The 17,554-nt window shown below is 44.6% G+C and overlaps 1 protein-coding gene across 1 annotated transcript in view; it reads right to left on the reverse strand.

Moving 5' to 3' along the window:
• Positions 1 to 11,889: 11,889 nt before the first annotated feature.
• Positions 11,890 to 17,554, reverse strand: part of TEKT1 (tektin 1) — a 28,560-nt gene continuing 22,895 nt past the window's right edge. The window contains exons 7-8 of the mRNA XM_017850725.1: positions 12,652 to 12,848; positions 11,890 to 12,143 (exon numbers count right to left, since the gene is read on the reverse strand). Of these exons, the coding sequence (XP_017706214.1) occupies positions 11,936 to 12,143; positions 12,652 to 12,848 (405 nt within the window). The 3' untranslated portion in view covers positions 11,890 to 11,935. The remainder of the gene's footprint in view (positions 12,144 to 12,651; positions 12,849 to 17,554) is intronic.

Consider the following 17,554-nt stretch of genomic DNA (forward strand, 5'->3'; position numbering starts at 1 on the left):
AAAAAAAAAAAAAAAAAAAAGAGCTTAGTCCTCAGACGGAGTCTTGCTCTGTTGCCCAGGCTAGAGTGCAGTGGTGTGATCTCAGCTCACTGCAACTTCTGCCTCTCAGGTTCAAGCAATTCTCCTGCCTCAGCCTCCAAGTAGCTGGGACTACAGGCATGTGCCACCATGCCCAGATAATTTTCATATTTTTTGTGGAGATGGATTTCACCATGTTAGCCAGGCTGGTCTCCAACTCCTGGCCTCAAATGATCCACCTGCCTCAGTCTCCCAAAGTGCTAGGATTACAAGCGTGAGCCACCACACCTGGCCCCAGAGTAGCTTCTTACTAGAGGACCCTGACTCCTGCTGACCTGTGCACCTGAAAAGGTGTGTGTAACCATGGAGCAAATCGAATCACGTTTTCTACTGACTGACATTATCAGTTTATAAATCCTTTGTATCTGCTGACCTTCATGTGGGAACCTCCTGACATTGACATTGTCTGGGCCCGATCTCAGATGCATAGAAATCTCCAGACTGCCCTTGGATGAAGCAGGAAAAGCCCCACTTTTAGGAGGAGTCTGCTCAGAGCTGGAACTCCCTCCCACAGAAGGAACTCAGCCCCTGACTTAATGGCCTCATGGACTCGAATCTCCTGCCTCTGTTTTTGCTGCGTCTCCTTCATTTTTCCACAAATATGCTGGGACTGGGTCTGCGATGTTGAACATAGACGTAAATGGCCAAGTTTGATGGCTCCAAACCTGGCTCTTGGAGCCAGGTGTCTGGGGTTGAGTACTGGCCTGCCATGCACTTGTCTTGTGCCTTTGGGTAAGATTTTAACCTCCCTGAGTTTCAGCTTCTCTGTGTGTAAATGAAGAAAAAAAATTAATTACATGCATTGCAACACACACACCTGGCCCGTGTCGACTTTTATCTTGTTTGATATATGAAGGAACAGGCTCTAAGGAAGTTAATTTACCCCAAGTCATACAGCCAATTTGTGTCATAACTAATAACAAAGTCTCCAGATTTAGAACCCAAGACTCTTTCTTCCACCCAAACAACAAAATGCGAAGAACCCATTCCCCCTCCCTTCCTCCACCCAGCTTATCTCAGACAGATATTAAAGTGGTCACTGGCTGAGTGTTTACATGCTAGATATAAATTCACCTAGTTTCATTTAATCCTCACACCGCTCTAGAAAGTAGAGACTACTGTTATCCTTCTTTTAGAAGGATCCTGAAGGGTTGCCAAGTCTAACCTGCCCTGTCATGCATTTAGGAAGTGCTGGAAGTGAGTGTCAAACCCAACCCAATTCTAGAGCTCTGCTCTTAATTCCTACATATTATCCCCCACAGCAGGAGGATTTGGGGTCTGTTGTACTGTAATTCTATTAAGTGAAGAGCATGGTTGGAAGAGAGGATCAATGATAATAAATTCCTGAACCCATGCCATAGACATTGTATTACTTCTGGTCCTTTGAGGGTTTTGTGCATGCGATGGCATACAGTTCTTTTTTTCAATAGATATAAATTAATAAAATCTCAGAACACTTTTAACAAGTGACATTTCAGATTTTGTTTGTCTTGCCTCTTGTGTGCTATGCCCGTATAGTTGCTTAGCTGAGGTTTTCGGAAGTGAGAAGTGTTGGTGACATTGTCAGACAAAGGATTTGCAACTGTCATAGACTCACCATCCACCACATGGCACTCACAGGTGGCATTTATTCACAAACAGACCTCAAGGACTCCAAAATACTGAGGATTTTCCATGGTATCCAGAGATGATGAGGGAACAAAGGTCTGTACCCGTCAACAGGCACCCGTCAATATGGCTTGTTACTGACACGTTAATCTCCATGGCAACATAAAGCTATTCTTTCCTTAAATTTAACCATCCCAACAAATTTGAGAAATGCTAACACCCTCCAATAAAGACTTTGTGAACCTAATTGACACTGTCCTTTTAAATGCCATTTATGATATGAGGCAGGCAACGGGAAACGTATTTTATAAGTAACTTGTCTTCTTTAAGGATTTTAAGGAATATATGCCAGGGACTGACAGCCACAACTCACATAAACCTCAAACCAAGCTACCCTGCACTCCATAATGACTTTATTATGCAATTGGTATAAAGGTAAACCAGAAAAAAAAAAAAAAAAAAGCTGGCTCAGGCTTTTTAGGTATTCCTGAGACTTCAGTGTTTGGAATACAACTAGGTTGATAGCATTCTGCTAATTCCATTTCTGGGGTAGACTAGATACTTTTCAAAGTCTCCATTCACAGCTTTAAGGTTTATGCCTTCAAGACACACTTTTTTTAGGGCTGTAGGCCAAATTGAAAGAAGCCAACCTGATATTTTATAACGTGGACTGTAGGCTTGCCTGTAGTAAACGGAGATGTTTCACTATCTCTTCTCTGTCCTATCAGCTTTCCTCAGCCCTTGAAGCAGTGTACATTATCAGCAGACGACAGAGGTTAGTCAATTTCTTTTCAAAGTCCAGCCAAAGATAAGCATCTTTAAGCCTCTATCACACCACTGCACTCCAGCCTGAGCAACAGAGCGAGACCCCATCTCTCATACAAATAGACAATAGGTAAAACAAACATAAGCCTCTACACTTCTTGACTTCTTCCTCCAATACTCTTTTGGAATTGCTTTCGGCAAAGTGTCATTGGTGGCTGCCTAATTGCCACATCTAGAGGATGCTTTTCCTTTCTTAGCTGACTCTCTGGAGCCTTTGACCTGCTGACCCAGTGCCTCAAAAAGTGGCACCTGGGGCCGGGCGCGGTAGCTCACGCCTGTAATTCCAGCACGTTGGGAGGCGGAGGCAGGCAGATCACGAGGTCAGGAGATCAAGACCATCCTGGCTAACACGGTGAAACCCCGTCTCTACTAAAAATACAAAAAAACTAGCCGGGCGAGGTGGTGGGAGCCTGTAGTCCCAGCTACCCGGGAGGCTGAGGCAGGAGAATGGCGTGAACCCGGGAGGCGGAGCTTGCAGTGAGCTGAGATCCAGCCACTGCACTCCAGCCTGGGCGACAGAGCGAGACTCCGTCTTAAAAAAAAAAAAAAAGTGGCACCCATGACACCCATGCTTTCCTGGCTTCCTCCAGCCCCTGGGATGTTTTGCCCAACCTGAGAGTGTTGGTGTTTCTCAAGGCTCAGCCCCTCCGCGGCTTCTACCACCACCTGTCTGCAGATGTCTCCCAGCCCTCTTGCTACAGCCAGACCTCTCTCCACCCACGGGCTCCTCATATTCAGAGACAGAGCTTGCGCCCTTGGCTCTCCCGCCCTCACCCTTATTTTATTTTTTATTTTATTTTATTTTATTTTTTTAGACAAGAGTCTCGCTCTATGGCCCAGGCTGGAGTGCAGTGGCACTATCTCAGCTCACTGCAACCTCTGCCTCCCTGCTTCAAGCGATTCTCTTGCCTCAGCCTCCTGAGTAGCTGAGATCATAGGCACTTGCCACTACGTCTGGCTAATTTTTGTGTTTTTAGTAGAGACGGGGTTTCACCATGTTGGCCAGGCTGGTCTCGAACTCCTGACCTCAAGTGATCCATCCACTTCAGCCTCCCAAAGTGCTAGGATGACAGGCGTGAGCCACCGTGCCCGGCCTTCACCCTCATTTTAGAAGCCCTCCTCCTCCTACGTTCCCTCTCAGCAATCCATTCGCCCTGCTACTCAAGCCAGAAACCTGGGAGCCACCCTAGATCCCTCCCTGTCCCTCGCCCTGTATAACAAATCAGTCTCCAAGCCACTTAGCCGCTAGACATTTCTGGATTCTGTCCCTTCTTCACTATTTCTACATTCCTGTCTTAACTCAGTCTCTCTTATGTCTACCTGGATTTCTGGGCCTCCTGCATTGCCTTCGGGCCTCCAGTTCCAATCTCTCCCAGCCTCCAGCCCTCAGTCCCATCTACACTTGCCTAAAAGCACCCTGCTCTTTCAAGCATCTGTTTCTTCCTTCCCATCTTCCTGGAATGTCCTTCCTACCTTTCTCCTTGACTACTGAATTTCTGCTCATGTTCCATAGCAGGTGCTCACCAGTTGGTAATGGCTGTTTCAGACAGGCTCGTCAGCGTCCTTCCTGTCTCAGTTTAGGCGGCTCCTCTTCCAGGAAGCGGCTCCTGATCCCTAAGGCTGTTCTCACAGCTATCATGGTTATTGTCGCTTCGCCTCCCTCCCTACTCTGCCTGCTACATGATAGGTGCTCAATAAATATGGGAGATATTATTTTGAAATTTGTACTTTTCTCTAGTCCCAGCTACTCAGGAGGCTGAGGCAGGAGGATCACCTGAGCCTGGGGAGGTCGAGGCTGCAGCGAGCCCTGATCACACTACTATACTCCAGATTGGGTGACAGAGCAAGATTCTGTCTCAAAAAAAAAAAAGAAAGAAAGAAAAGAAAATAAATTTGTACTTTTTATTTTTATTTTTTTCTTTTTTTGAGACAGAGTTTCACTCTGTCACCCAGGCTAGAGTGCAGTGGCGTGATCTCGGCTCACTGCAACCTCTGCCTCCTGGGTTCAAGCGATTCTCTTGCCTCAGCCTAGCGAGTAGCTGGGATTACAGGAGCCGCCACCACGCCTGGCTAATTTTTGTAATTTTAGTAGAAACGGGGTTTCACCATGCCGTCCAGGCTGGTCTCAAACTCCTGACATCAGGTGATCCACCCGCCTCGGCCTCCCGAAGTGCTGGGATTGCAGGCATGAGAAACCGTGCCTGGAAAAATTTGTACTTTTTAAAGCTCTGGTACTACTTTTCAATATTTACTGTTAGTTCACAGATGCTTTTTCTCAAAATATTGGAAACTAACTCATTTAAGAAGAAACTAGGTACCATTTAGTGGGAACCCACTACATCAGGCACTATACATACCATAACTCATTTTATCTTCACAACAACCTGGCAAGAAGAATGTTCTTCATCTGATTTACAGACCAAAACATGAAGATCAGAGAAGTTAAGTAACTTCCCTGAAGCCTCACAGTCACTTTGTGCGGAGCAGGAATTCCAATCTCACCCACTCCTTTCGCTGCCCCACACCCAGGGCTGTCACAGAGGCAGTATCCTGGCAAGATGCTGACTCAGGCTTTTTAGGAAATGGTGATTTGGGACTTGACAATGACCTTTCAAAAACTTCAGTCTTAAATTAGGCAGTTACCTGCTGACCTGATATGTAGAAACCCCTGCCTAGAAAGGCGCCCTTGGGATGTATCTACACTTGTTAAGAGGAAGAAATTTCCCTGACATGCACTGGTCAATTGGAAACCACAAGAATCACTAGCCTCCTCTATCCCAGAGCCTGGTGGCAAAGTGCCGCAGCAGAAAAGGGCTATGTGGATCACAAGGACAGCGTAGGCCTCATGACTCTGAGATAACAGAACAGAGGCACAGAGAGGCTAAGCAACTTACCCAAGGTCACACAGTAAGAGGAAGAGTGAGCCAGGATTTGAACCTTGGTCTATCTGACATAAAGGCCAGCATCCCATCTATAAAATGGAGCTAGTAATCATAGCAGCCTCTTCAGGTTTTTGTAAAGATTTGACGAGAAAATATACGAGAAGTCACTTTATGAACTGTGGATCACAGCCGAGTGTGACAGGTCATCGCTATTGTTGTCCATCAGTCAATTATCTGGGATGGCCTGAGGTTGTGTCACACCTACATAAGCCACGGAAAAATTGACTCATGGAAGAATCAGGACTGGGCATGAATGAATGAGAAACTATGTTTCAATGGAGCCCAGACTGAACGGGAACCAAAGTTGGGTTCTAATACCATCAGGTTGGTTACCTATGGCAGAAACAGCCCAAGCGAACACGTGACCAAATGCTCCCATCCCACCTAAATGTTTAAGTTGTTCTCTCATTTTGAACATTAATCTGTTTTCAGGGGATGATCCAGGGAAAAGAATAAATCAAGCCATTACTGTGGTATTTGGACCAGCGGCCACGTGCCATTGACATGCTGAGAACAAGGATGAAGGTTTACTTCTCATGCTCTTACGAATGTAAGTCTAGGATCTGGATCCACTCTGAGGAATCTTTCCTCTCCACTCCCACTGGCTATTGGGAATCTTAGGAGCCAGTAAGCCAGGAATGACTGTTTATACTTTCCTCTTGTTTCAATGGATTAAGGTACCAGATTGGTCTGTAACACCGTACAGTTTCTAACTGGCTTTCATTTAACATCGACACCATTAACGCCACCATGCAAGAATGAACTGTTTACTTGCCTGAGAAATTACATGTGGGATTTAAAACTTTTTCTAATATTCATTTTTTCAACTGATGATCTCTCAGGAGTTTTTTCTGGTGATGTTTGAGACAGTGACTGATGTCGGCATTTTCCCAGGATGTGGAGGCCCCCGAGTTTAAAGCCCAGTTGACCCTGTGTGCCAGATCTTCAAACAAGAAGGACCAGTGATGTAAGAGGTTCTCCAAATCACACCACTAGCTTTGGAAAATTAGCTGAGAAAAATTTTATGTAGAGAAAAAAAGACTTGGAAAATTGTCTTCTGAATGAAACATATTAGTCTTCTTCAGGTAGCAGCAAATAGAACAATTGATTGTGACCAAGTGCCTGCCTTCCTTTTTTTCTTTCTTTCTTTCTTTCTTTCTTTCTTTCTTTCTTTCTTTCTTTCTTTTTTGAGACTGAGTTTTGCTCTTTGTCACTCAGGCTGGAATGCAGTGGTGTGATCTCGGCTCACTGCAACCTCTGCCTCCTGAGTTCAAGTGATTCTCCTGTCTCAGCCTCCCGAGTAGCTGGGATTACAGGCACCCGCCACCACACCCGGATAATTTTTGTATGTTTTCTTATTTAGTAGAGACGGAGTTTCACCATGTTGACCAGGCTGGTCTCGAACTCCTGACCTTGAGTGATCTACCCCCCCCCCCACCCCCATGGACTCCCAAAGTGCTAGGATTACAGATGTGAGCCACCATACCAGGCCTCCAAGTACCTTTCTTATGGACCAAGTTCATTCCCAATATTTTAGCAGTGGCCTTAGGTAGACTGTATATGATGATTCTCCTAAATAAGGTCATTCTCTTTCTGTTAAATGTGGTTTTCACTGATTTATGGATGCATCTGGAACTATTATTTTGGCAGGTTTTACAAGGCCTCAGAATCAGTTTGGATGCAGGAACTGTGTTTGACGTTTATGTCAAAGTTCTCATCATAGCCTGGAAAATGTGAAGCCTCTTTTGCAAGAGTGGAAATGGTTGCCTTTAAGCCAGATTTAAACACTGTTAGCTCATTGTGAAAAACACAAGTGCCAGTGATTAACAAAGCATGTTTACCTAATTTACTTCAGATCTGGTCTCAGTTAAAGGTTAGCTCATCCTTATCAGGTGGCCACAGAAACTAGATCCCAGTAGCAGAGTGACCTTTGGAAGCTCGAATTCTAGTCAATGGACTTAAAGTGAGACCGTGGGAGCCAGTTCTTCACTTCATTAAGCAGAGTTGTAAGTCAGACTTGGTTTGCCTCAATACTACACATGCCCTGTAAAAATAAATTAGCTACACGAGACTGCTGACTGTATGGCCACCAGCCCTGCCCTGGTGGGCAAATGACTCCGGGGAGTGTCCTTTGCAACACTAGTATCTGAGGTGGAGCCCTCCATTCCTCGTGTGTTTCATCCACTCCCCCTTTCCTTTCTCTCCCCCCAACATAGGACTCTTTGCACAAGAGACCAATGGGTTAGCCAGCAGGCCTAGGCAGCTGCGAGGATAGGTCTCTTTTGCCCGGGGGGAGGGAGATACCAGCTTGACTCATGATCAGATACTTTATTCCCTATGACAGGCAGCTCAGAATCCAGCATCAGTGTTCCTGTTAATTTCTTGTTAGTTTTGCAGCTTTGGGTGTCTGAACTTGTTGACAGCAGGCTGTACGAACATTTGTTGGAAACTTCAAGAATCTCACTAGCCTCCTCTATCCCAGAGCCTGGGATGGCAAAGTGCTACACCAGAAAAGGGCTATGTGGATCACAAGAACGGTGTAGGCCTCATGACTCTGAGATAATAGAACAGAGGCACAGAGAGGCTAAGCAACTTACCCAAGGTCACACAGTAAGAGAAAGAGTGAGCCAGGATTTGAACCTTGGTCTATCTGACATAAAGGCCAGCATCCCATCTATAAAATGGAGCTAGTGGCCGGGCGCGGTGGCTCAAGCCTGTAATCCCAGCACTTTGGGAGGCCGAGACGGGCGGATCACGAGGTCAGGAGATCGAGACCATCCTGGCTAACACGGTGAAACCCCGTCTCTACTAAAATACAAAAAAAAAAAAAAAAAAAAAAACTAGCCGGGCGAGGTGGCGGCGCCTGTAGTCCCAGCTACTCCAGAGGCTGAGGCAGGAGAATGGCGTAAAACCCGGGAGGCGGAGCTTGCAGTGAGCTGAGATCCGACCACTGCACTCCAGCCTGGGCGACAGAGCAAGACTCCGTCTCAAAAAAAATATAAATAAATAAATAAATAAAATGGAGCTAGTAATCATAGCAGCCTCTTCAGGTTTTGTAAAGATTTGGTGAGAAAATATACGAGAAGTCACTTTATGAACTGTGGATCACAGCCGAGTGTGACAGGTCATCGCTATTGTTGTCCATCAGTCAATTATCTGGGATGGCCTGAGGTTGTGTCACACCTACATAAGCCACAGAAAAACTAACTCATGAAGGCATCAGGGCTGAGCATGAAAGAATGAGAAACTACGCTTAAATAGAGCCCAGACTGAATGGGAACCAAAGGTGGGTTCTAATACCATTACTCACTACTGTTACCCAAATATGATCCTGCTCCCCTGGGAGGGCGGCTCTGACCTTGTCACTCCCAACCCTGGCACCCCCCACAGCATGCTAGAGTGGTGGTGGAGGGTGAAGATGACAAGACATGAGCTCTCTGGGTTAGGGTGAGTGGCAGGCAACAGAATCCACAGAACAGAGGAATACCTACATTGGGTACTCTGGGAGAAAAACAACCTTCTGGAGATTTTCCCAGCGTGCCGAGTCCTGTGCCACCGGGAGAATTCCCACTTGTCACTGCCAAATGAACCACAGGAGAGACAGAAACTTTACTCCTGTGTTTCTTTTAATTATGTGGATGACAGACACGATCGACTTTGGTTCTATCTTACGAAAATTCAAGTTTAAGTGACTCCCAATTTAAGCGATGGTATTTTAAAATAAATGTTGTATTATCTAAGAAGAAAGCTGTATTTTATCTTGAAAAGATATCTGGCTTGGATGGGTCAGAGGGGTATGGAACAGGTTGGCCTTCATCAGTAGCTACGAAGGCTTTTGCAACTGTGGGCTAATTGCAGGTGTCCTTCATGAAACACAGGCTAAGACCAGATTTCATTTGTGAAACAACGTCGACACCCAGTAAGACCTAGGAAGTGCATGAGCAGGTTTACCAGCAAAACATTGTTTTCTTGAAATCTTAGATGTTTCTGCATTTTATGTCTACATGTTGAGAAATGGCCTCAACCGTAATCAAAATTGCATTTCCCTTAAAATCAGCGTATTCCAGACACTGTTGAGAGTCTTCCATACGTTATCTCGCTCATCTAGGCTTTATTAGTCTTGTTTACAGATTAGGCAACTGAAGCTCGGGGAAGTTGAGTAACTTTGCGGGGATCACACCACAAGTAGACCGTGGAACTCATCCACCAGCTGATCTGAGTTACATCTCCCTGCAGAGCCTGAGATCTCAGTCCACCACTGAGGCTGGCTGCCTCTGAGAGCAGTATTCACAAGGAAGGATTTAGTCCACTGTCTCCACATCCTCTGGGACAGACCTCATAACCCTGCTAAGTTAGCAGAAACTCTGAGGTCTGCCCAGTGAGCTGGGAAGGCCTATTTGGACTCTTCCAAGCCAGAGCAGAAGAGCACCCAGAGGTTTCCTAGTGAGCAGAGAGGGTCCTCCCTCCTTGATTGGGGCTTGGGAAGGGCTGTGTATTTGCTGAGCACTCTGAGAGGAGATGTTCAGCACTGGAGTGGCATACATCAGAATTAAGCCAGCGCTTTTGGCCTCAAAGGGGATTTCTCCATCCCAGATTGGGAACATCCCTTTCTGATGGCAAAGAGTCTCTGGACCAAGGAACACCTAGATTGCAAAGCTGCCGGGTATTAGGCCCACACTCTGCATTATCATTTTGCCCTACGACAGCCAGATTCAGGGAACAGCAAGGATTAGGAAGAGTTCCGGACCATATAGTCCATTCCTTACTTTACAGATGACCCTAAGGAAGGAGAGACACTTTCCTGGCAATGTTGGAACTAGAAGCTAGGTCTCCTGAGCCCCACACCGTCAGGTGTCCATAAGCATCAGGGAACCAAATGTTAGCAGAGTGTAGCAGCGGCTTCACATATGGGGGGGTGCTGAGATGGTAAGCCTCGTGCCTGGAAGGTGTTCCTTCAATGTTAGCGGAATAAGAAATGAACGAGCAGCCTCCCCAGCAAAGGTCTTCCTTTGACAGTAACCCACATCGATCTCCGACCTGCTGCAACTCAGCGGAAGGCAGCCTCCCGTAAGTAGAACTCTTTTTGGAAAAGAAACAGTAAGTATATAAAAGTCTTGCTGAAAACTTGTAAAGAGGTACGTAACCATTAAAATAATTATAAAGACAATTTAGCCTCATGAACAAAGGCTTGCAATAATTAGCAGTGAAGGAAGAAAACAATCATGAAATTGAGTTTATGCCGTAAGTACAATTGTGCAGAAATTATGCTGGTAAAGGGTGGTACTGCTCACAATGGTTCACATTCATTAAACACTTAGTGCCCCATGATACATGCTCAGTATGAAGCCCTTTACAGAAGTGATCTCATTCAACGACCCCATAGCCCTATGAGTACGGACTGTTGGAGGTCCTATACTGCAGATGGCGAACTCCAGAACCTCCAGTCTTACCCATTGACTTGAACCCATGGCATGCATGGAATTTTTTTCTTTTTCTTTATGTTGTTTGAGTATGTAAAAGAAAACAAGAAACCTCTCACAATGATTACTAATGGTCTGGAAATCACCAAACTCACACTCTGAGGATATTTACATTCAGGAAAAGAAGAGATGTAAATATCTTACCGCGTGGTGGCGCTAAAGGACCTACTCTACTGGTACCTGGAAAAGCTTGCGTCTGGAGCCCGGCAATGTTTGCCTCCTCTTCTCCAAGCTAGCAATTCTGAGACTGCAGTTCCTGGGGTGGGCACACAGCACACAGGCTGTGTACCCCCATCAGCTGCCTCTCCCACGCCTGCCACCCACAACTGACACGCGCGTCCACAGGCGCCCCTTAGAGACCTCCTCCAACCTGTGATATCCCCATCCTGTGACCCCATAACCCCAGACAACAGCAACCTGGCTCACCCACTCCGCATTCCCTGCCCCCAGATCGAATTTTACTCCAGAGAAAGACCCAGAGAGGTGCCTACAGGCTCAAGGCGACTCCCGATGGGGGCTGCTGCTCTTCACCTAGGTTTTGTAGGACTTGAATAAGCTTCCTATGGACCAGCCAGAGGGGTCTAAGTCAGCCATCACCACATTCTTTTCTAGACAAAAGAAATTTTGAGAGCCAAGAGAAAGGTTAGCATCCCATCTCATGAGCAAGAGGGGCATGGTCTACATAGGTGATCCAGCCCAACTACTTTATTGAATTGAATCTGAACTGAAATGTCTTGAAACCCTGTCCTGGGGCCCCAAGTCCTGTGACATTGTAAGAGTGGCCTGTGCTAAAATATGGATTTTAATTGTTAGGCAACCACTACACCAGCAGCACAGGAAAAGAAACTCGCCCCAAAATCAGCCCCCGAAGCGGGCTTGGAATGCCAGTCAAGAGGTCGCTGCAGGCTGGCTAGAGGCTCCTCCAGCCTGAAATGAGAGCTCGGTACTACTGTAACTACTGTTTACAATGTGGTTTAATGAGAATTGGAACTAGCCCTACTATTAGCAGACAACATCAGGGCGGAGGCCCCCGGCCCAGACCCCTTGGTCTTCGCCGTCCCGGAGCGGGATGGACTTCCTCATCTGCATACACAGCACTTCATCGATATAGATGGTGTTCTCTTTGACCTGGATCTCCTCCTGCAGGGCAAGCTGTCTGCGATGCAGCCCTTTCAGCTCAGACTGCGCTTGGGCTAAAGTTTCCTTCAATCTGGGAGAAAAGGAAGAACAGAAGAGAATCATTTCTCTCTATGCATTGCTTTTTCAAGGGAAAGAATGTTCCCCAGTGTTCAGTGCAGGAGCCAAATCGACATGTGCTCTTCCCCTTTCTCTCTCCTCATGAAGACAGAGATCTCATTAATTTTAGAATAAAATGCATACTGAAAAGGCCCTGGGAAAAAAAAAAAAAGATTTCAAATTGGTGGCCACAGGCCAGATTCATGACGTTGACACCTTATGAAATGCTGATGTTTAAAACTGCAGATTTGACCTAAACATCTGGATGTGGGCTTCTGTAGAATCATTCAATATTGGGATCTATTTTCTCCAAGTCAACAATTTTGGTGGGAGGTGGTGGAGACTGCCCTGTAGCGGGGATTCCTCAAACATTACAGAGCAGGCTGGCTTCATTCAGCCCGCTGGTCACTACCTAGCCTCTGCTTGAAATCCAAGTTGGGATTGAGACCCTAAGGCCCTCTGCCCATTGGCTGCTAACCTACCTTGCAACGTTGTGGGTGATCTCTTGAACCTCCTTCATTAGCCTGTATTGTGCAACGTCACGACACAGCTCCACGTTCGGCCGGTGTGTCCTGGTCTCCAAGCGCGTATGAGCCACCTTGGCTGGCCCTTCTTGGTCAAGGATGGCTTTTTCAAGAGCTGTAATATTTTTCTCCTGGGAAGCAATCTCTTCCATGACCTTACAAAAAGGATTAGAGTAGGTAAGGCCAAGCTGTGCTCCTCAAAACTCAACAGCTGACAACAGATGCATTGTGATCACGTAAGTTAGGAAAAGGGAACCTCGGATTTCTTCTTAAGCAGCATGCCAGAGTGAGTCTGATCTCTCTTCCCTAAAGCAGTGATTGCTGGTGGGCAAGGTCACTCACCCAGACTTAGAACCTTATGGACTCAAGGGACAGGACGGGCCATTGTCACCTCATCTACCCACAGAAGAATGCCCTCAGCAAAGTCCTGGCCAGCGAGGGGATCTCACTGCTGCTCAAAGCTGCCTGCTCGCCTTGGTACAGGGTACCTTTGTATCGTGAGCAGAAAGCTGCCTATTTCCTCACACTCCTATCCTGCTAGCACCAGCTCTGTCCTCTGGAAGCCTAAGGAAAGCAGTTCGGTCTGAGTTTGGTTGTTATGTTTGCGAGTGACTTTATGCACAGAAAAAGACTAGTTTTAGGCCAGGTGCAATGGCTCATGCCTCTAATCCCAGCACTTTGGGAGGCCAAGGCAGGCAGATCACGAGGTCAGGAGTTCGAGACCAGCCTGCCAACACGGTGAAACCCCATCTCTACTAAAAATACAGAAATTAGCCGGGCATGGTGGCACACACCTGTAATCCTAGCTACTCAGGAGGCTGAGGCAGGAGAACTGCTTGAACCCGGGAGGCAAAGGTTGCAGTGAGCTGAGATCGTACCACTGCACTCCAGCCTGGGCGACAGAGTGAGATTCTGTCTCGAAAAAAAAAAAGAAGAAAAGAAAAGAAAAAGGCTACTTTTAAGTTACTTGGTTTTAACAAAATTAATATTTAACTGGTTTAAAATGTATTTCTTCATGAAGCATTTTTTTAAAAAACTTGTACATCTACTTTTGCAATATACACAAAAGTAGGTAGACTAAGGCACCTCGTATATCCACCATCAGTTTGAGCAATGAGCAGTATGTGGCCAATCGTGCTTCATCTATACTGCTGTCCATCAGCTTCGTTATTTTAAAACTAATCCCACATATTATCTCCTTTTAGTTAAATATTTCCCTTAAATATTTGAGTGTATTTCTAAGCATAAGGATTCTTTTTTTTTCTTTGACATACACCACAATGCCTTTATCACACCGAAAAAAGAGACAAAGACGTATTCTTTAATATTATAATAATATTTTAGTGATGAAATTTCACCATTGTATTCATATATTTTTGTAGAGTTGGTTTGTCCAAATTATATCCCAATGAGGTCCATAAATTGCACTTGACTTTTCTTAGGCTTCTTTTTAAACATCCTTAAGCCTTTTACATAAGTCCAGTTCTATTTTGTTTTTAAATTTTTAAATTTTAGCAGGGTGGGACAATTTTTTAAAAAAAAGGGGGCCCAAATTTTACCCCCCCCCCCCCTATTTTCGAACAGTGATTTTGACAATATTGCTCCTACTTCAAACTTACCTAAAGTACTTTGAATATTTATTTAAAGGGCAGCATTTATAAATTTGATATATCACTTTTAAAAATTTGAATTATCTTAACAAATAAGACCTTCTGGCAGTTGTTAAATAAATTGTCAATCTAATAAATTAGTGAAAAAACGATGATGCTTTTAAATTCTCTTAAATATTCTAATGCTATCTTCAAATTTAAATTTTCAACTAAATATTATAAGGTTAAAACAATTATGTAATTACATATTTTAAAGAAATTTTTAAAAAACAGTCCAAATCTCTTAAATTTTACAAATACCTTAACCATCCAAAATACACAGATAACAATCCACTTATAATAAAACTACTACTGCTGTGAGTGAGATCAAGAATCAGCAAACTATGGCCTATGAACTAAATCCAGTCTGCAGTCTGTTTTTGTACAGACTGAAATAATAATTTTTTTTAGGTAATAGTCTTCATTGTTTTTAGAGCTGTTTTAGGTTTAAAGAAAAATTGAACAGAAAGTAGAGTTCCCATATGCTTTCTCCCCCCTACCTAGGTTTTCCTTATTATTAGCATCTTCCATTAGTGTGGTACGTTTGTTATTAATACAATTGATAAGCCAACATTGATATATTATTATTAACTAATGTCCACAGTTGACATTAGGGTTCACTGTTTGTGTTGTACATTCTATGGGTTTTGTTTGTTTGTTTTGTTTTGTTTTTTGAGACGGAGTCTCACACTGTCGCCCAGGCTAGATAGCAATGGCATGATCTCAGCTTACTGCAACCTCTGCCTTCTGGGTTCAAGCGATTCTCCTGCCTCAGCCTCCCAAATAGCTGGGATCACAGGCATGCACCACCACACCCAGCTAATTTTTGTATTTTTAGTAGAGACAGGGTTTTACCATGTTGGCCAGGCTGGTCTTGAACCTCTGGCCTCAGGTGATCCACCCGCCTCAGCCTCCCAAAGTGCTGGGATTACAGGCGTGAGCCACCACACCCGGCCGATTCTACGGGTTTTGACAGATGTATAACTACGTGTATCTACCTTTACAATATCATACAGAATATGTTTTGCTGGCCTAAAACCCCCCGGGCTGCTCCCATTGATCCCTCCTTCCTTCCTCCACCCACCCAAACCCTGACAACCTTTGATCTTTTTCGTCTCCATAGTTTTGTCTTTTCCAGACTGTCATATAGTTGGAATCATGATTCATATCCTACAGTATGAGTTTCAGATTGGCTTCTTTCACTTAGCAATATGCATTTAAAGTTCCTCTCTGTCTTTTCATGGCTTGATAGCTCACGCCTTTTAGTGCTGAATAATATTTCATTGTCTGGATGTACCACGGTTTATCCATCCATTCACCTATCTTAGCTGCTTGCAAATTTTGGCAATCATGAATAAAGTTGCTATAGACATTCATATGCAGGTTTTTGTATGAATATAAGTTTTCAGCCCATATGGGCAAATACCAAGGAAGGAGATCGCTGAATCCTAAGAGTGTGTGTTTAACCTTGTAAGAAACTGCCACATTCTCTTCCAAAGGGACTGTACCATTTTGCATTCTCATCAGCAGTGAATGAGAGTTCCTGTCGCTCTACATCCTCAACAGCATTTGGGGTTGTCAGTGCTTTGGATTTTCTGTAGGTGCAGAGGTGTTGTTGTTCTAATTTGCAATTCCCTAATGACATAGGATGTTGAGCATCTTTTCATGTGCTTACTTGCCCTCTGTATATCTGTACTGGTGAGGTGTCTGTTTAGATCTTGTGTTCATTTTTTAGTTGGTCTGTTTTCCTATTGTCGAATTTTAAGAGTTCTTTGTATATTTTGGATAATAATCCTTTATCAGATATGTGTTTTGCAAATATTTTCTCCCAGTGTGTGGTTTGTGTTTTCGTTGTCTTAAGCGTTTTAAATTTTAAATGGCTGGGGAGAAAAACAAAAGCAGAATATTGTCATGTGAAAATTACATAAAATTAATTTTTAATGCCCATCAATAAAGCTGTATTGAAACACAGCCATGCTTATTCATTTATTTATTATTGCTTCTGAACTACCATGGCAGAGTTAAGTCATGGTGACACACTGTATGTGATATTCTCATGGCTTTGCACTGTTGCCCAGAGCACTATAAATCACAGTGACATGTTTATAACTTGACAGTTTTCCAACTGTGTATCACCATACAGTGATATCTTATTTTATTTTATTTTTATGTATTTTTTTTTTGAGACGGAGTTTCACTCTTGTTGCCCAGGCTAGAGCGCAGTAGCGCAATCTCAGCTCACTGCAACCTCCGTCTCCTGGGTTCAAGTGATTCTCCTGCCTCAGCCTCCCAAGCAGCTGGGATTATAGGTGCCCACCAACATGCCCAGCTAATTTTTTGTATTTTTAGTAGAGACGGGGTTTCACCCTGTTGCCCAGACTGGTCGTGAACTCCTGACCTCTCAGGTGATCCACCCACCTCAGCCTCCCAAAGTGCTGGGATTACAGTTATGAGCCACCACGCCCGGCCGTGATATCTTATTTTATTGTTTTATTACCAGTGTGTCTTTGTTTCTGCTCCTTAGCCTCTTCTCTTCCTCTCTTCTCAGTGCTCTCCCCTCCTCGCTCCTCTCCTATCTCGGATCCATCTTTCAAGGCCTATACTGAGTTCTTATTCCACCAGGAAGCCTCTGCAGTATTCCTTGGCTACCATCATCATCATCATCATCAATCAACTAATTTTTATTATTTATATGTATGATATTATATGTTAATCATATATGCAAATTGTATGTGTGTGTATGTGTGAAATGTATACATGCCAGGCACTGTTCTAAATATTTCATATGAGTTGTCTAACTTAACCCTGGCTGGAGAAAACTATTGTTTCTTCCCATTTTATCAAGGAGGAAACTAAAGAACAGGGGCTGGCCAGGCGCGGTGGCCCACGCCTGGAATCCCAGCACTTTGGGAGGCCGAGGTGGGTGGATCACGAGGTGAGGAGATCGAGACCATCCTAGCTAACACGGTGAAACCCCGTCTCTACTAAAAATACAAAAAATTAGCCGGGCGCGGTGTAGTCCCAGCTACTCAGGAGGCTGAGGCAGGAGAATGGTGTAAACCCGGGAGGCGGAGCTTGCGGTGAGCCTAGATCGGGCCACTGCACTCCAGCCTGGGCGACAGAGCGAGACTCCGTCTCAAAAAAATAAAAAAAAAAGAAAAAAGAAAATATTGTGTATATACTCCATGAAATGCTATGTAGCCATGAAAAGA

This window comes from Rhinopithecus bieti, unplaced genomic scaffold (assembly GCF_001698545.2).
Source record: "Rhinopithecus bieti isolate Rb0 unplaced genomic scaffold, ASM169854v2 scaffold_32008, whole genome shotgun sequence".
Taxonomy (NCBI): domain Eukaryota; kingdom Metazoa; phylum Chordata; class Mammalia; order Primates; family Cercopithecidae; genus Rhinopithecus; species Rhinopithecus bieti.